At 40.5% G+C, this 20,179-nt stretch overlaps 1 protein-coding gene across 3 annotated transcripts; it reads right to left on the minus strand.

The window, feature by feature from the left end:
• Positions 1–1,725: 1,725 nt before the first annotated feature.
• On the minus strand, positions 1,726–19,349 carry MSL3 (MSL complex subunit 3). Of its 3 annotated transcripts, none has more exons than XM_083437479.1 (13): positions 19,003–19,349; positions 14,846–14,928; positions 14,313–14,408; positions 13,285–13,382; positions 12,324–12,415; positions 11,317–11,439; positions 10,385–10,545; positions 8,462–8,620; positions 7,941–8,203; positions 7,079–7,188; positions 6,459–6,558; positions 5,453–5,537; positions 1,726–3,749 (listed from the first exon to the last, which is right to left on the minus strand). In XM_083437479.1, the coding sequence occupies exons 1-13, from the start codon at positions 19,099–19,101 to the stop codon at positions 3,650–3,652; spliced, it is 1,569 nt and encodes a 522-aa protein (XP_083293605.1). In that variant the 5' UTR covers positions 19,102–19,349; the 3' UTR covers positions 1,726–3,649. The 3 variants fall into 3 exon arrangements, with proteins under 3 accessions (XP_083293605.1, XP_083293606.1, XP_083293607.1); XM_083437480.1 differs by lacking the exon at positions 19,003–19,349 and adding an exon at positions 18,238–18,904; XM_083437481.1 differs by lacking the exon at positions 19,003–19,349 and adding an exon at positions 18,430–18,882.
• Positions 19,350–20,179: the final 830 nt, after the last annotated feature.

A 20,179-nucleotide genomic window follows, 5' to 3' on the forward strand; every position in this document is an offset into this window, starting at 1 on the left:
TAGATAAATAGGGACCGCTTACTAGCGGGAAGGTAAACGGCGTTTCCGTGTGCGGCTCTGGCTCGCCAGATGCAGCTTGTCATGCTGGCCACGTGACCCGGAAGTGTCTCCGGACAGCGCTGACCCCCGGCCTCTTAAGTGAGATGGGCGCACAACCCTAGAGTCTGTCAAGACTGGCCCGTACGGGCAGGGGTACCTTTACCTTTTACCTTTATGAATACAGCAGCAGCATCTTAAACTCATCTTCAACAAGCAATGGGACTCCAACACTGTAGCATAATATATCACCCAGTTTCCCACACCAACTTCCAAAGTAGCTTAGCTGGAATGGTTTATAGACCAGCTAACCTAATTGGTGTCAAGAGTTCATCATTACAGCTGCAAAACCAGATTGATGTGTGTCAGGTTGCTTCCCTGTAAATAGTAAAAACGATGTTCTAAGATGGGGTTCTGTTTCACAACTGTTTCATGTTTCAGCCTCAAGAGGTGTCTCTCCCCCCCCCCCCACTCAAAAGCTTGCTGGCTCTTAAGCAGTTAGTGCTTTATCATAATTATAAATGTCTTCTCATTTCTCCCTGAACGCCCGTTGGATGCATTCTGTACTCTAGGATCATCACACAGAAGGAGGAAAGACTAATTGTCAGGTGGAGAAAATAGATGATGGCAGTAGAATTACCAATCTAGGTCTACTCTCAGTCACACAAATTGAAGTAGCCTTCTAACAATAGAAGATTAATAGAAGTGGCCAACTTGTTTGTCTAGAAAGGGCATCAGTACATAATTCAGTGATTTTTATCTCAGATACAAGGGTCATCCACACTTCTGCTTCTCCTGTGCCTAGAAAGCACAGGTACAGGAGATTTTCTGCTTGTCCTGTCTCTTTCCCCTGCTTTCCCCTGGAAAACCCAACTGACATTTCCTCCAACTCAGCCATCAAGAGTTGGGTTTCCCTGGGGGAAAGCAGGGGGACAAGCGGATGTGTGGACAAGCCTAGTCATGGAAAAAGTTGTGGCTCCTCATGTATATTTTTTGCATTTCCTTAGAAATAGTTATACATAGTGTGATATGAATATAGATAGTAGCACAAAGCAATGCTTTATTTTCTGTACATGTGCATGAGTACATACCTGGGTAAACAACTATGTAGAATAACTTAATCAGGGGCACATGAGGCCAGTGAGTTATCAAGGTAATCTGAAGAAAGCCAGAAAAAGGCCTTGGACTTCCCCCTTTAAAGTTTCTCTACGTAGCAGTAGACCCCTTTTTCAGTTTTGTGAAATAGCATTTTTCATTTAAGAAAATATGCAAAGTATCTATAAATAAATTTTAATTATGCTTCCTTGCATTGTGGTTATAAGAACCCATACTCTGGGTTACAAGAAAATGTAAGAAAGAACTGGATATGAACTGGATCTTTTGAGTGAAGTACCCAGAAAACAGGATGGACACAATCCTTTAGAACAGGGCTTTTAACTACCATGCTGCACTAGCAAATTAACAGATACACAAAGTAGTATTTTGGGCTCCCAAATATGCTTTTTTTTACAGTTTAACAGCAACTACACAAGAATGGTTCACTTTTGGTAATTAAGGAGAAGCAGCTCAACAAGGATTAAATAAGACCCCATGGAGGGAAGTGTATAGAAGTCAAAGAGTGTAAGATAAACAATGATAATCGATGTACTAAGATATGTAAAATGCATAAATGAATAAATAAAGGAATGGTTCACTTCAGCCGTTTTATTTCTATACACTGAATACAACAAAAGACATTTGCCATACAGCTGAACACACAATGGAAAGAATTACGGATCAAGCTTTGCTATTATTCTATATTAACTTATTAATTATTTTAACCATTTTGTACAAACAATATTTACATCAAGGCTATCAAATGCTTTTGTCATTATAAAACTTCAAACTGGAAAACAAAATCATTCAAAGCACTTTAGGACCTATCGTCGGAAAGCAAACCTGTGTGGAACCAATACATTTATCAAACTCTAGCACCCAAAACAGCAATAGTCCGGATTAAATGGCCCCGCCACACCTTGCAACCGTTCTACCCGCAGTTGTCTCCTAACTGCACAAGCCAGCCTGTTACAATAGTAGGCCTGCTATCTGCATGGGCATACTGGTACCTCTAACATTCTCTATGTTATCTCAAGAAGCTACAACGCCTAGTAAGCTTTAAGGTGTGAAAGTGTGTCAGTGGGGTTGGAGTCTAAAGCTATTTCCCCTGCAACTTCAAAATTATTAACTGACTAGGCTCACAACCTGGGATTTTGTTTAAGAAAACAGGGTGCAATCATTTGTTACGGAGAAATCATCGAGGTGAATTATCCCAACATTTGGGAGCAATGACACAAGTGTGAAGTATTTTGGTGCCTGAACCAATTGCTGCTGCTACTACTACAAAATATATTTATGGGCAACTTAGCATTCAGGGAACTCTGTCCCATGGAAATATTAAATTCTTAATTCATAAATTGAGCTGACAAAGCCTAATAAAATTAGTGGGGTGTGTGTGTTTTCAAGTAGTGTGGATACAGTATCAGACTACTTAAGTGATAGTGTGAGCCCTTCTTACTTGCCTACTGGCTTTCTCGATTAGAGAGATTAAATTAAAGTCTTTTAATTGAGCAAGCTATTTTTGCTGGCATGGGCATATGAGTTTAACTCTAAAGGTTATTTAAGTCTAGTTAGTATATGAAACAAGATCTATTTCATTTATATATCATCACAGTTACCACATTAAGATAAGGCCAGCAGGCAACTGTATGTCCAGATCTCTACCTATGTAGCAGCACACATACTCCTAAACTAATCTAAACAAAATCTGCATCTCAAGCTGAACAACCCATATCAGAGGTTCATTTAGCAGCCACTGTTGGTTTTCAGAACTCTTGCCAAAGCAATTGTCACTGTGGCATTCTTCATTCCCGAGAACAAGTACACCCTGTTCTTAACAATTGCTGACAAAAAAAATAAAAAACTACCAAAGCAATTCAAATCACGTATGGGGTGTATTAATCCAAATCCAAGCTATTCAGGCATTGCCAACACACCTACCGTGGGAAAATGTAAATGCATCCTTAAAAGCAATCCTGGGTTCCTCCTCCCCCCATAACCACAGAAATATTGAAGCTGAGATCATGCTAACACAACACTTGCTTATTCTTTCTTCTATAAATATCGATTTATGTCAAAATAGCTTCATGTAATGAGTTATAAATTCCAAATGAGAAAAACTTGTACAATAGTCACTCCTAGATTCGCCTTAAATGGAGGTGGTGTTCCGGGAATTCAAGGTGAAGCAAGCTTATGTTAAAGTGGAACGCAGCATGGTTGGTTCTCGTGAAGTCTGTTCTAACGCATCTATTCCTTTTCCTCGCTTTATTGGTATGCAGTTCTATGCATCAGCAGTCAATGCAGAGCTTCTTTTATCTAGAAGTGAAGGTTATCTAGTGCTAGAATGAAATGTCAGCATACCTCTGAAATGAAATGTGATTCTCTTATATCAAAAGAATGACTTAGAGGAACTCCCTTTGTAATATTACAACAATGTATTTTGATTTTTCTCTTGGAGTAGTGAAGTAAAGTAGTAGGCATGGAGTATGTACAGTTGGTTATGTCAATATGGACTGCTTCAGTAGATGGCTCGTGGATTTTTTGTACTATAGTAGGCCTCACAGGCAGCGACATAAGATGATTCTGGGAAAAAGTCATCATGGTATTCTGCCAAAAACCTGGAAAATCAGAATATGTATTAACAGTTCTGTAATTCTTTAACATACCTACATAGGTAATTTTCCAAACACCCAACACAGAATATTACAAAATCAGTTTCCTTAATGGGAGTCACACCTTCAAGATTTTGGAGTCTTTTTGTCACATTTCCAGCGATGCTGCTAAAGATCAAAATTAGTCAGTTCACAACTCAAATTTGGTGAGCTTGTAATTCTCTAATGTATTATTTTCTGACTTCAAGCCAAGTATTTTTGTAATTCAGAGACATGTTACAATTTATATTTCCTGTGCAATCTGCATGGTTTCTGAGATTAAGAAGCTAAAGTCTACCATCACTGAACATGCACAGTTATTTGTTGTTGTAACCGTTTGCTTTTTGATTTCCCAAGGACATTAGAATGTCATTTGTAATACACATGAAAAGGTTTTAATTTAACCCTTTGGTGTTCTCCTTGAATCTGCAATATGCTTATAACAAACACTCTTTGCCCTCTCTCTCTCCTCTGAGGGATCAACAGACTGCTAGGCTCTCCACAGGACATGGTGACACCTCAAATCACAGGGATAAAGAGAAGAAGAGAAGGTGGGAAATATTGTTTTCAAATAATAAAAAGAGTGTGTATGAAGCTGCCTTCTCTGAGCAGGGAGGATGAAAAACTGGACTGGTAGGTGTGCCAACAGTGAGGTTTGTTCTACACAGTTCTACTTTTTGGCATAAGTAGGAGCAGCAATTTCACTAGGCCACTAAAGCTGCCTCATGCAGAGCCCTTTAATCCATTGACACAGAATGGAAGTGGCAGAAATCCTTCCCAGCCCAACTGGAGATTGCAGGGACAGAGCCAGACATGTAGGTTTCATGCTGCACTGCGAGAAATAAAAATAAAGCTCCCCCTTTTTTTTTTGAACTGATTTTACGTCATCTCTCAGTTACAGCTTCTGACGATACTATCCTACCCTTGTCTACTAAGAAGTAAGCACATTGGGTCTAATGGGGCTTACTCCCAAGTAACTGGGCAGAGGGTTACAGCCTAAAAATACTGTAGTTTCTCTAACTAAGACTTAACTGAATATACTTGCAGCCTCTCAGTTATGTATTATAGCTAAGGTTGCCTGGCACTGTATTAACTGCATATTGGTACAGACTAGTGGTCACATATCATTATTGCAAGTCAAATTCCACAGTGCCTACTCCTCCTACAAATAAGACTAGCTGCAAACTCAAATCAGAAAAAATGATCAAGTTAGTATTATAGGGCAGAAATGCTAATTCAGTGTTCTATATAATGAACAAATATCAATTCTGAATGGCAACTGTGCCACTGGTAGACCAATCTGAAGCACTGGTGTATCAAGAATGGACGCTAAGGACAGCATTGGACATCATGTAATGATCATGCACATCCTGTTGTGCATCTAAAGCACTCCTTACACCAAAGCTCCCAGTTCACTTCACATGTGCAATCAGAGGATACACAAATCAAACAATGTGTCAGCTTCTTATTATATAAAATGTTAACGGGAAGCCCTTTGTGAAGGTAGAATTGACTTCTTGGGCACACCCTCTTACTTTTCTTACAGACTAAGATGTAAGACAGTCACATAGCACAGGACTCGTCCATTATTAAAATGATTGCTCTTGCAGTTACTAGGTGCCCTTGAACATTTAGACTTAAAGACTTTCTATAATTCACGGTCAAGTTACCTTAGGAACAGCTCAAAGTGCTTTACTAATGCCTTTAGGTTTTTGTCAGGAAAGCTCATCTTCCTGAGTATCTCTGGAAGCTTTACTGTAGAAGCAAAATGGGGGGAAAACAATATCATATTTAATTTTTAATCAGTTTCTATGCAACTGTCTAAAGACAAAAAAAATTGTGAATTTTTAAAGTTTAGTTAAGTTTCCCACTACTCAATACAATATTCTATGAGTATAGAATACTCTGGTGGTTTTCTTCCATTTGTAAAGGTATATTGATCCTCAAGCCATACAGAATGGCTTGTGGCTCAGCCCGTAACAGTTTCTGACGAAGACAGTAAATGTGCCCTGCTATGCTGTTCTTCAGAATTCGAAACAACTAGATCAAGTCAAGAGGTGCCTCTAGTTAATTGGATAAGTGATTTTTTATTATTTGTGGAACAAATAATGTGTTAATAAAAGTACTTAAATCAAATGAGAAATATGCTGCAAGGATACGCAGCTCAACTTGATTGATAAAATAGCTTGTCTTACAGTTTAGAGCTGTACTACCAGCTTTTCGTAACACTTCAACGAGTGACAGCTCAGGTGCATCTGCAGTGACCTACAACAAAGCAGCCCCCCCAAATACATGTGATGCTTAAAACAACAGCCACTGTATCCCATCCTTATTTCTCTCCCAGCACAACAGTTAGTAGAAATGAACTAGCTGGGCTTCCCATGTTAGCACCCAGTTTGAACAAACATAATACTAGTTTAACAGGAAGCACTCAGTATTTGAATTCTTACACCAGGGTCAGAAGATGGAGTAGATAAAGTATATCTGGATATGGTAGAATACCTAAAAGAGAAACTCAAATTCTCTCAAGAGCTCAAATTGCTTATTTGGAAGAGTGTTACTGTGGAAATCCAATCCAAACTTCATTGGGACAAAGCGTTATTTACATCCAAGTAACTGTGCATAGGACCTTAGCACTATACATAATCTATTTTCAAAGTGAAAAATGTATTTTACCAAACATGCGTAGCAAATGTTGAGATCCATAAATGTAAGAAGGCGGTGGTGGCTGATCACCTGGGGGATAGCTTTCTGGCATAAGTTTCCATGACAACACCTAAACATAAAATTAGCACGTTTAAGAATACATCAAAGCATGGCCCATAATAATATCCCCAAGAGATTATATAGGCCCAGCTCATACATCACAATAAACCATAATTAATGGTTTATCATGAATGTATATCTCAGTCTCACTGTGTTCCTCACCTAGCATCAGCGGGAACAACAAACCACGATCCCTGCTTCAAATGACATCTGAACCAGGGATCTCAGCTTGTTTTGCTCAAACAAACCACAATTAGTAATTCAAGAGCAAACCTTGGCTCTATGCTATGTTTTGTTTGGAGAGAGACAAGCCAAAAAAATCTGGACACAATAATCTGGTCTGGAACTCAAGAGATTGTGGCTTATTGTTTCCGCTCATGCTAGGGAAGCAGCAAAGTGGGAGCCATGTGTACATTTGCAGGTGCAGCTATTCTTTGTCGAAAGAGACGAAGGACAACTTGGGTTCACAGCTAAATTTGGTTCTTTTAACGCAATTTAATCTTAGGAACCTGCTAAGACTAAGAGCTTACCTCGTTTAATTCATTGTTTCTTCTGCCTTCAAAACCAGCAAATACTGCCCCACCCTCTTTGCTAGGAGTCAACGTGATGGGTGACGATGACCCACTGTGGACAGGAGTTTCTTCAAAAGAAAAGCAGAGAGCTATATTATTCACTGATGCATCAGGAACAGAACTTTTATTCACCTGTGTGAGGCTTCTTCCAGCTGCAATCAAAATCTCCTCAGGACTTTTTTGATCATTACCTTCTAGGGAAAGCACTCACCCAGGCATGCGCCTCTGAATTTGGCTTTGGTATCTTTCAGGTCACATGTCAAAAAAAATCTGTTTTCCAGGAGTTGATCAGGTGACCAGGAAGAAATTATTTTCAAATGAACTTGATGCAACCAAATTAATACATGATTTATTTATTTATTAAACTTGTATACTGCCCTTCATCGGAAGATCACAAGGCGGTTCACAACATAAACATACAAAACGTGATCACAAAATACATAATAAAAACAAGAACAAGAACACACCAATAACCCATCCCATGGACACATTTTAAAGGACATAGAACATGAATCAGTCAAAGGCTGATTATTCTGGACTTTATTCTATGTTTGAAGCAAGTCTACTTAAGCAGAGTGGGGAGTGAAGGCAGTTGAAATTATATGCATCCAAGCTTAAGATACCTGCTACCTACCCAGAGGGAAAAGTTTCGGTGCCACCAGTACCTACTTTTCTTGCACGACTAGTCTAACACTCAGCATGCACATGTCAAATGTCCTTCCCTACTTCTTAAAAAGTAACAGATGATAATGTTTACAACAAAGTGGTGTCTGCCCCTGCCCCCACTAAATAATTTCTCCACCTTGCTGCAACGACATACTCTTTTCAAGGTGCAAAAACAATTTTGGCATTGAAGTAGGAGCATCAATGTTCCGTCGTTTTGGTTGTGGTGAGGAACTGCTTTCCGACAATCTGTCACAGTTGGATGTGTGACGTGTGGAGCGCCTTAGGGACTGCAGTATTTCAGGTTCGGTTTTTCGGCGTTTTGGTGTTACTGACTCTCCCGTCACAGGCTGACTGTCTGTGGACTGGGGAGTCGATGGGTTCAGAAGTGGTGGGCTTGGGGAAAGCTCTTCTTGATTTCTGAAGAAAGAGAAAAATAAAAGTGCACTAAAGTGGTAAGTGCTTACCGATGCAACTGTATGTTATGCAAAAACGTATTAGCTATAGGAACTATGTGACTTCCATGTTTTTCAAAACTACTTTCTACTACTTGTTCTTAGCCTACTGGAAACCAATCTCACTATCACAAAAAGCAAGCAAAGGTTAAACGCACTGCAGTTACATCATCTACTTAAAATATACTCCAGAGAAGAGGGGAAAAAGAAGCACCAAACCTACCTGTTAGTGTTTGCTACACTCTCTTTGATTGGAAGAAAAAATTTGGAGGAAGTCACCTTCTTAAACTGTGCTTGCTCATAGGGATACAGAAGAATCAGAGGAAGAGTGAAGTCGAATGTTATTCTTAGCCCATCCACCATTTCTTTACACAATTCAACACTAGAAAGTTAAGGTTGCAAAAGAAATGCATAAATATTTTCTATAATTAACTAAATATGTTTATGTTAACATGTCATAAGGCAGACAATTTTAACAGAAATTGTAAGTGAATGTACATTTTAAGTTATTTGAACTCTAGGGAACTGCATGGTCATGGGGCCTCAACATGCAAGAGCACAAATTCATAAACATTTGCACTTCTTGAGTACAGGTCCACAAATTTTGGAATGCCTTCCTTGATAGCCAGCCAAAATTTGAAGACACCAAGGTTCTTCCCCTGTGAAGGAATGGATGGGTCTCGCATCACGCCACATGGGAGTGCTTCTGAAGCACAGCATGAGATTGAGGACAATTCCCTTCCCTTCCCCACCCCAAAGCTCTGGAGAAGAGCTGGATTCATCAACGTTTCACTGTGTTTATGAACTGGCCAGAGCTTCTCTAAGCTATCACAAGCCCCAGCTCTTGCTCCAGGCTGGAAGCTGGGGACTCTATCTCTGAAGTTTTGCAGAAGAAGCTGAAAACTGACCAGTTAGTAGTGATCCTCTACTCCTCGCCCACTGACTGAGCTGCACAGGGATGATGCTGACAATAGAAAGTCAGATTCACAGGAAGTCAATTCCCCACTAAGCACAGAGTAGCCAACGTACATTGTAGAAACAACTGTGTCACATTATCACAAGTATAAAGAGTGTGAAAGTATATGAAACAAGCAAGAACAAAGATACAACACTGTAACTGAACCAACCACTTTCAACCACAGGTGAAAATATTCTTTATGCAATGTGGGAAGAAAATAGCAGGCTGGCTCGGGAAGCCGGAAAGCTAAGGTCTGGGAAGCTGAAATTATGAAAAGAGGGCTCAGAAAAATGGTTGCTGAAGGAAGGGGAAGAGTAGATCATATGCTGAGAATAAACAGACTTGAGGGAAAGGGGCGACAGCAGGGAAAGTCAAAGTAGGACTGGAAAAAACTCACATAGATCTTAGGGACAGGATGAATTATGTACTGCTGGCAGGCAAAGAGGTGAGGTCATTTGAGGCGAGCAGTGAGCTTATAAGATTTTGGAAACAACTTAAAGCTTATTGTTTGAGTTTAGAATTTGGACTACTAGCATGAAACATCTGTTTTGATATTATCTTTCTTCTTGCAAGAGATGTATCTGGTGAGGGAAACTGCATTTAGATATTATGACTTGGTAAACAACCAAATCAACAAACACCCAGGCAAAACACCACACACCCTTTAAATAACACAGTGAAGATTTAAACCTTCTGCTACATCTTCACTCTGCTTACTGTCTTAACTATACAAGATGACTTTATATAAACATAAATGACATACAGAAAAGGCTCTATATGTACCTGGTGTTTCCTGAGAGCTGCCATTTAAGGAACCTTAAATTTTGGAGCTTACGCTCAGGGACAGAAAATGAGGCTGATACTAAAAGGACTGCCAAATGCATCTCTATTTAAAAACAATTGCCTTTTACTTCCAAGACAAAACCTGCCCAAACCAACTCCTTAAGTTGCATCTACATTACTCCCACTAGGAAGGTAATTTTAACAGCTCCAACGATGGCCTTTACAGCTCAACGAGATCCATCTCCATATTGGATTTTCAAGCGTTATGATTTGCTTGTGTCAGCTAACCTTTCACTTTATCCTCAGAGTGACCGAGTTCATTTACAGTAAGTGAGCACATACCGCTTTGAAAACTTATGCCTTCATTTCAAGCAGGATACATAAAACAAAAAAGCTCTTACTTACTTCTTTTCTGGTGGGATATAGTGCAGATTCAAGTTGGTGTGTGAAGACATGTGATGGTGCCGTGATCTTTCATTGGCTGAAAAAGCTGCATTGATGGCAAAATGCTTCACGTACGATTCCAAGATGGTTATTATATTTGTCTGACATGGCAGTTTCACCAGCTAGATGAATCAATCAATGGCCAAATTGAAGGAATTGTTTATGCAACAACATAATAAAAGTTCATGACATCTGAGATCTGCTTACCTCCATACTTTTGAAATACACATTTAAGTAAACAAGCCTGAACTCAGAAAAATAAAGTGTACAAAAGAAACTTGCATCCAACCTTCTCTGTTTGGAGAGTAAAGCAGCCATAGAAATTCCAGTAGCACCAGCTACCTACTGAACACCAATAAAACCTATATTCATTTTACTTATGTTCCAGAGTCTAAATGTTCAGTAGGACCAAACTTACTCTCTTGTATCCACACATTTGCTGTATTGTCTACGTGAGTGGTATAAAAAGGGGTATGTACATATACCCCAGCACATAATTTGAATCCATTGGTTTGGATCCTGTTGTCTGGAGCAACAGAAAACAAGCTTGTTCCATTTCCCATGTGACAGCCCTTCTGATACTTGAAGATGGCTATCATATTGCCTCTCAGAGCTCCAGAGCTTAGCAGCACAAAACGTACTTTCCTTAGGCTATAACCTCCCTCTGGGATAGCATGGAAGAAGTGATCAGAAATAATACTCTTGCAGAATTCGGGTTATTTTTAAAATTACTCCTTCTGCAGTATAAATTAGCTATTCATCATCAATCCAGAACTCTTTCACTAGCTTCCATAAAGCTTATGAAGCAAATAACTAAAATGGTTCAGTCTTCTAAATACAAGAATTTGATATAAGTGATTTCAAGCATCTTCATTTGATTAAGTTATTCATACCCGTTTTCTCCTATTAATATAGTAACAATCTTCTTCAAGCTTTTTTTTCAAGATTTCAGGAATTTCAATGTTTATTGCTCTCTCTTCCATGTCCCGTTTAGTATGAGTCTCTTGCTCTTCTTTCTGTACAAATACATACAAGATTTTAAAAAGTCTTTCCATACATTGTAGCTGAAGTAAATTACATAGAGAGAAACACTGGAATTATTTATAACATACGAACCAGGACTGATGCTAGTAGCTAGCTAAAGTTAATCATAACCAACTTATGTCCACTAATTACTCCACATATGACTTAGCTGCATCACCCACTTAAAACAACTGCACACTAACACATTTTTTTTTTTTTTGCATAGAAATGTTAATGTCATTTGTAACTTTTTTTTTTTTTAAAAAAAGTAACATCACCCATTATTTTGAGAGCAAGTCACATTACATTTAGGTTGTACTTTGAAACAATACGCCTCCATGATCAGTGCGAAAAACAATTCTGGAGTTATATGGTATGCTACAAAAATGGGAAACTGGATCCAAACAATGGGCCAGATCCTGATGTTCTCCAACTCCCATGAGTCACTTTTACAGATGGATGGAACCACCCACTTCGCAGCCACCTGACATCAGATTTAGTATTTTCCATTGTGGACCGGCTTGAATTCAATGCGGCAGGAATCAGTTCCCAAGTGGAGCTCCCAGGTCCCATTGGAGCTTGCTTGGATATTAGCAATTTGTGAAATATTAAGCGGTATATATTTAATGGGCATAGCTTGGGAAGAACTGGGCTCATGTGGCCAAGGTTACCATCACTGGTCTGCCGAGATATACCAGTGACAAAAATCATAGGGTACATAGCACCATGTTTTTACATTGTATGGAAACATTAAGCTAATCTTTTGCAAGCAAGAAACTGTGTCTACACTTTGTACCCAGAAAACTCTGATTGTTGCCCATGAAGTATTTTATGGTGTATCATTTATTTGCTGGTCAAGATAGCTGTATTGGCATACCATTTCTATTTTTTCATCCACGTCACTTTCTTCACTCTTTATTTCTTCATCTGTGCCTTCATCACTGTCATCAGAAGAAGAACTACTTATAGCTGTATAAGAAAAAATGAGTTACCTTTGACATTTAGCACACTTACCCACTCACTTCATTTGACAAAAGGAGATGTACCGGTAATCCTCAAGTTAGATTTATCTGCCTATTTAGAAACTTTATCAATCTTCCTTTTAACTAATTAAACACATTTAAACACATCACAAACTGTGTTTTATATAATTGACTTTTATTTTGTTCTGTGTGTATCACAATATTTTTTGTTGCTATGGCCGATGGCTGATGCAAATAAAGTTTCATTCATTCATCACAAAATGTGGAAGGTTTCTTAATATCAGTGAAAAATAACTGTAATTGGGAAACTCCTTAGTACAATGCTTCAGTAATTGGAAATTTACAGAAAATAAATTGGTTTCACAAGGAACAATAAGCTGGACATTACCCAACAGAGATTCTGAAGAGTTCTAATTGCTGAAGTGTCAGAAGAAGCAGGATGTATGGTAAACCTTCCTAATTACTACTACCAGTGTTGAAAAGCTTAAATATTTGATGTGCTTTTAAGGCTACGGTTCCATTCCAATCCCAAATATGTTCATTTCCAAACCTGAACTCAGAGGTATTGCCAAATTCCTTACAGGTGAATGTACTTTTTAGAAGGACACACACTATCAGCAACAAAAAGCAATTCAAACCAATAATAGTGTAAGTTTTCCTGTACATAAGACTTACATGTGAAGTTTAACCAATAGTAAAGCTGCACCTTCTGTTTTCTCCCTCCTTTCCCTTATTAGCTTAAGGCTGTAAGCTTCTTAGGACTAGAGATCAATCTTTTTGTGCTGATAAAGTTGATATATAAATACTTAAATAGACAGTTCAATCATAAGCAGAGAAAACAGACACCAAACTTACATTTTTCACTGCTTTTATCATTCTCTTCAGCAGGAAGGATCTTCAATACAGAATCAACACCAGGCAGTCTGCAACGCCCTTTCTTTCCTTTTCTTCTCCTAAAAGAAATTTAAGAAAGCCTACCATTCAACCTAACATTTTGTTATTTTCCTTAAAGCAGTAAGAGTACAAAAATACCATACAAACATACATCTTTAGGATATGCCTGTGTTTTGTCATTCCCCTGAACATGAATGGATTCAAAGACATAGGTACTGATGCATACACAGTGCTAGCTATAGGTTGTTGCTACACAAAAAAGCCTTGGCAGGTTATTATTGTTATCATATGCCTCCTCCTTTCCTTGTGTGCTGCAATCCCCTCCCTTGCTGGCAGTAAACCATAGTTTACTCATTCACCCAAACCGGTTAACTATGGTTAGTGCTTGTCATGTAAAGCACAAGCTATGATTTGATCCTGGAGTTTCAATTCTAGGTTTTTAAGGACTACTGCAGCAATGGGTTGAGAGAAGACTGAGACTGGTTTGCTGGTGCCTTTTCTCACTACCAAGGAGAATAGCAAGCTATAAAAGCAGTAGCTCCCGCTATTGCTGGAAGGAGGGGATCCTTCACCTATATAGGTACGCGGCTTCTCTCATGAAAACAAAAGGTATTGCTTTTTTAAAAAATAGCTATAGCTAAATAAATCACAAAAGCGGGGCAGAATTAGTAGTGGTTCCCTCTTCTAAAAAGCAAGGGGCAAAGCACTAAAAAGCCTGTCACCCATCACAACTGTTCTGACTACTAGGGGTAGGGCGTTTTAAGAATTTTAGCTTTTGGAGCTTTTTTCCTTTTAAGAATTCCCAGTGGGAACAGATGGACTCCCATTGATGTGCCAAAAGAGTTTAGTGAAAAGCTTAGTAAAAAAAAATCACTTGGAAGTACAGAATAACTACATCCACCTCAGCAGGTATAAAGTCACAATTGTATGTAAAAGGAGTATGTATTCAACAGATATTACTATTGGTGCAAACTTTGTTTGATCCTTACATGCGAGCCACAGCTTTCCTTGCCAATCTACGTTGTAATCTGCGGTTTTCATCAGAGTCACGAAGAACATGATCTTCAGCTGCCCATCTGTCCCAACTGAGTATTAAAAAAAAAAGGCATGAAAATGTAAGAATACAGTAAGGAGTAGTATTTGAAACAATACATATGATTTCAGGTCAGTTCATAATTAAAAGGCTAATTGGGATTTAGTTAATGTTGGTTTTTAGTTTGATAGCCAAGTTAGTGAGATCATGCATACATTTTTTGTATGAGTGGATGCACAAAATATTGCACAAAGCAGTTAAGTTGGCACACCTCCGCTTACACTGATGGCAGGTCCTCATAATCTGGCCATGGACATTGTTATTTAGGAGCAAGTCCAATTTTAGTGATAAGCATGATTAAAACTGCTGTCTGACTTTCAGGTGGGCGTTACAGATACCAATCCCTGCAAAGGTGTGATTATTTGACATTTTATTTATTCATGAATTATTAAAAGAACTTGCAGCACTATGCACAATGTACATCCTCACCTTCGGTTCCAACCATTAAAATGGATCAGATATTCTGGAATCTTTCTTCCTTTCTCATCCTTTCCAAGAACAATGTCAACAATCTGAAATTATAAATGTTTGTGTATTATTATATAAACATGGGAATAGATTCTACAGGTTTGTACTTCAGACCAAGAGAATTAGTTTCATTTCCAAGTAAGCTTGTTTATTTTGAAGGCTTAAAGACAATATCATATGAGAAAGCAATAGTACTGCTGTTTCAGAAAGGAGTTAAGGAACCAAGCCAACCAAGAATACTACCCAGAGACAATACATTTAGTGACTGAGAATGTGTAGGGGATTGTTGAGCGGCTCTCTTTTCAAATGCATTATTTGTTTTGAGGATGGATCACCAATTTCTATTTGTCACAACACTTCAGAGACTGGTTTTCTAGCCCATACTAAGAAAGGAACTGGTGTTGTGTTCAAATCCTGCAGAAGAAACCGCAGACAATGCACTTGGGAACTGCAGTTTTCGCCGAGGGAGTAGGCGGAATGTAACCGCTGTGTGTAGCCAATGGTGCTGCTACATACAGTATGAGGAAACCCTGGGCTAGACATCATCAGGGAGCCCTATGCCACTGTAGCCAGTCTCTCTCACCTGTACCACCCTAGTCACTCTGCTTCTTCCCCCACTTCCCACTGAACTGAGTAAAAACAAAGCAAACACCTTGACATTGTTTCACACCTTTGTACTTTTCCAGCCTTAACAGTACAATTCAAAACATGCCATTGAGTTTAATGGGTCTTGCTCCCAGGAAAATGGGATTAGAAGATGGTAGCCTTATTAATAACCAGTATTGCCAGACACTGTTTGAAACTCCCATTGTTCTAGGTGCATTTTGTGACAGGGAATTTCATTAGTGCGAGCAGTTTCTGAGCTCTGGGCGCAGTATTGCACCTAAGATTTCAGATTAAAACTGCAGAGTGGAAGGAAAGGGGGGCCTTTTTCTGCCTCCCCACTTCCAGCTACTCTCTGATGACTGGAGAAGAGACCCTCTTAAGAATATTAGGAGGGTGGGCAGGGGAAGGACTAGACCATGTGAAAAATGAACGTAATATTTTGGCTGCAGTTCATTCATTTTCAGCTTTGTATTATTGTTGTTTTTAAAAAGCATGCCTAGACATTCTGTTGTTGCACCCATAACCTAGGTTTAAGCATGCCATTTACCTCCTAGCTTTCATATCTCTGTTTCTAACACTGTTACCAGATCTGTGGAACTTGTGCCAGGGGTGTTTTGAAAATAGGGCCGAGATGGGCAAAACGCTTGCAGATCAAAGTCAATCAGGCACTTGTCATAAACAGAGGAGAGAAGACTGAGTGAGAAAACCAATGCAGAAAAGAGGAAGAACCTGATTGTGCATACTCTGGCTGTTTGCTTCTGAACCACAGTGTGCTGAAACTCTCCTCCATCATCACTTCCTATGGGAGCTGTCAAACCCCTGCACACTCCACACTACGCTCGTCCTGATGCTCCTCCCACCCTACCCCCATCAGGTGTCATCAAGAATTGACCCTCCTTTCCTTTAATCAGAACTTCTTTTTCTTATCCTTTTTTTCTACAAAAAAGAAATAACCTTCTCCCTTTCTGACATACCATCTGGCAAGCTGGGATGAGGGAAACTGTCCAGCCTGCTGTCACCCCTGACTCTCCAGATAGCACACAATGGTGTGCTGTTCAGACAAGTGATGGAGTCTGCTCACACCTTTTTTAAAAAAATAAATAAAAAGGAAACAACCCTGCTTTTCCCGACACCAGCTTGGTAAGGGAGGGGGGTGCTTGTGTAAAGAAATAATAGCAAGGTAAATGCTAGTTTCACTCTGCTTTTCCCATCCCTTTACCAGGTGGCGTCATGTAGGGGCCATAGTTTCTCTTTCCTGTTGTAGCTGCAGTGAAACTCCTGAGCTGACTCTAGCTATATTCACCTGCTACCATCTTTGTTTTCCAGGGTGCCTGGACTAGACACACTCTGGGAAACAAAGGCGGTGACAGGTGCAGCTGGCTTGGCAGGCGTTTTGCTGAACAGTGTGCCTGCTACTGAAGAGCCATTTTAAAAAGCAAATGAACGTATGTTGCCACCTGTCTCTAACAGTCATCATCAATATACACACAATTTCATTCAAAAGCCACAAAACAGGGGAAAGAATACCACCACAACAATATGCAGGGTTAAGTATACTAAAGCCCTTTGATTTCAAGGACTTTGGTGTGACGAACTCTGCATAAGATTAAGCTGCAGAGTATAAAAGCAATATAACAGTTTTTCCAGTTATTTCCTTTGCAGTTCCCTATAGAGTTTATGGCTACAATCCTAAGCACACGAGTCTACCTATCTTTCACCAAGGCTTACTTCCAACTAAATACAGTATACACAGAATTTGGCTGCATAATCTGGTTTGGACGAACAGGAATTGGAAGGATCTGGCGTACATTCCAGGGAATTGCCGTCACTGTATTCAGTATTAAGCTGCAGTCCTGAGCTATTTTGCAATATATTTTCAAGCATTTGAAATGGTTTCAAATATGCTTGAGATTACAGCCAAATATATTATTTTCAGTCCTACACCCCAAAGAAACCTCTCATAAACTGCTAGGTAGATGGCAAAGAATTATCCTACCAGTTTGCTTCAATATATAGCTTACCTTAAATGTTTTAAGCAAGCCTCGTTTATAGTTTATAAATATTACTATAAAACAAAGTATGCTTGTCTTTTTTTTTTTTTTAAAAAGCAGTTCTCATTCACTATAAACAAAAGTATTTATGCTATGCCCTTTTATTAAAGGTCTTTGATTTTCAATGCATGGGGATGGTGTAGAAAGTCCATATTGAATACATATACAAATCCACCCATGCTAAAAAGTTGGTAGTGCCTTCATTGTCCAAAGTCCTATTTATTTTAATAGAACTTGGGTCCAGTTCAAACATTACAAAATGAATGAGCCAGTTTTGTTTTTCTGCCTGAACACCCAAGTACCACACTCTGGTTAGCTGCAAAGGGTCATGCCGTCCAGTGCCTCTGCAGTCAGTGAATACACTGAACTTGAGTTACATGCCAATTGCTACATGGAAGTGATTTCCACATGTGGCTTTTAAGAATATGTAACACTTGGATAAATATTACTTCCAAGTAAATTAGCATGGAATTGAGATATTCGTTTCTAGTGTTGCCAAAATAAACCAGCTTTCTTATAGGAAGCCCACAGCTAAGAAGTCATTGGGATGGCCTTTCTCTCCTATGCAGAACAATGGAATTGGCCTTGCCATGCAGAAAAGGCACAACTGCAGCCTTCTATATAACCTTTGCAGCAGCTTGAGCTGATAATATTCGGTAAACAGAGGCCAGGCCATAAAATGCAATCCCCGTTTACCTGGGAACAAGCCTCGCTGAAGTCGGTATGGCGTACTTCTAAGCTGATATGGTTAGGGTTGTTCTACAGCTACAGAATAGAGCCAGCCAGTAGTAAACACGGTGGTCTGTGTTGTCTTTTAAGAAGTGGGGACAATTTCCCCACATTCCCTGCACCTGATCCGAGAAATCTCCAGGCGCTGGTAAGACCCACCCCTTCCCTCAAGAGAACACGGGCAGCCAACTTGGCACGCGGTTACCCCACAGACACGTGTGTCAAGTTGTCCCTTAAAAGGGCAGCCCCTGGTAACCAGGTAACCTATATTAGAAAAGCCTCAAAATAAGACGAAGAGACTAGCGGGGGGCAGGAGGACTGGCGCCTATTCTGCGTTGTCTCCTTTCTCGTTCAACGGTATGTGCAATGGAGCAAAATAAAATAATATATGCCCCAATAATATGTTCCCCTTTAGCTGGGTCCAAGCGAGGTGGAGGAGCCCAAGGAAGCTGCTTTGCTCCCAAGCCCCTCTCTTCCCTCAAATGTCTGTGGGGCGAGGGTGAGTTGCGGGGTTGGGGGGCAACCAAACAGAGCTGGGTTCCCCCGCCACCCAGAGGGGAAAGGAAACAGCTGCAACACCCGGAAGCGCCACCGAAGAAAGAGGCCGCCGCTTCCGTTAGCGGGCGGCTTGCTCGGAGGAGGGGGGTACCGCGCGCGCGCGCACGGGAAGGGGGGGGGGCGAGACAGCCAGGCGCGCGTGCCCGCCCTCCCTCCCGGCGGAGGAATCCTCACCTTGGCATCATAGAGCACCTTCGCCTTGGTCGGGTCCGGCTCGAAGCAGAGAACTCTCTCGCCTTTGCGGAATTTAAATTTCATTCCCCGCGAGGTCATTTGTTCATCATGGCGAAAGGGAAGACTCAGCCACGCCTCGCGGCAGAAGGGCGGAGGGAAAGGCAGGCAGGCAGGCGGCTCGGCTGAGCCCGCCTCCTCCTCGTCTTCTTCGTCTTCTTCTCCTCCTCCTCCTCCGCGCTGAAAAACAATCCGCGAGCGAAGAAAGAACGCGCGAGAACAGCAGCAGCAAAGCAGCTGGGCGCCCTCCCGAGCAAGTGCACGCGGTTGCAATGCTTCGTTTCGCTAGTCATGTGGGTGGGATGTGCTAGAAGGACGGGAGTGATGCTACCGCTGCCGCTGCTATTCGCGCTAAGAGCCAGGAACAAATCTCCGCTCAGCCATGGAGCCCGCTGGACCACCGGTCGCTTAACCTCATGCATCAGAACTGTGGTGCAGAAACCATAACGTTCATACCTACCCTCCCAACATTTCTCCCATGAAAATAGGGACGCCCTATTCCATAATAATAACAGTCCATTTTATTATTTATACCCCAGCCACTCCGGGCAGCTTCCAACATACATAAAAACAAAATACTAAACATTTTTAACGTTTAATATTCAGGTGTCTTCTAACAGTTTCTTATGGCTCAGGAGATGCATAGCTCTCCCAACATTTTTCCTATGAAAATTGGGACGTCCGAAGCAAATGCGGGACATTCCGGGATCAAATCAGAAACCGGGATGGCTTCTGTGAATCTGGGACTGTTCCTGGAAAATAGGGACACTTGGAGGGTCTGTATATACCTTGCCTTGAGCTCCTTGGAGAAAAGGCGGGGGTGGGGAGCCAAAATAGATAAACCATAATGAATACATACATCATACATTCTGGTTTTCAGTGTGAAGTGGGCTAGCTGCCCTAACTCTAGTTCTGCCCTTAGAGCTGCCAAAATGGATCCAAATGCTCCCATTGGTAAACATGTATTGAAATTGTATGCTTTGCTCAATGCACGGCTTGGTAAAAAAAGGCCACCTGTTTATTCAGCTGTTTTCCAGTGTCATGGACAGGCTGGATACAGAGGCACCACCTGGGGACCCTCCTCAGAGCCCAGGAAGTGGTCACAGGGAGAAGAGGGAGC

This window comes from Podarcis tiliguerta (genome assembly GCF_965153285.1).
Source record: "Podarcis tiliguerta genome assembly, chromosome: 4".
In the NCBI taxonomy this organism is placed as follows: Eukaryota; Metazoa; Chordata; class Lepidosauria; order Squamata; family Lacertidae; genus Podarcis; species Podarcis tiliguerta.

What these genes read in the sequence shown, in the direction of transcription:
- MSL3 (XM_083437479.1), bottom strand. Translation starts at nt 19,101, where the DNA reads ATGACCTCGCGGGGAATGAAATTTAAATTCCGCAAAGGCGAGAGAGTT. An exon ending in TTTAATGGTTGGAACCGAAG is followed by an intron (nt 14,409 to 14,845) that starts GTGAGGATGTAC and finishes TTTAATACTCAG; the next exon opens with TTGGGACAGATGGGCAGCTG. An exon ending in TGATAAAAGCAGTGAAAAAT is followed by an intron (nt 12,416 to 13,284) that starts GTAAGTTTGGTG and finishes TTTCTTATACAG; the next exon opens with CTATAAGTAGTTCTTCTTCT.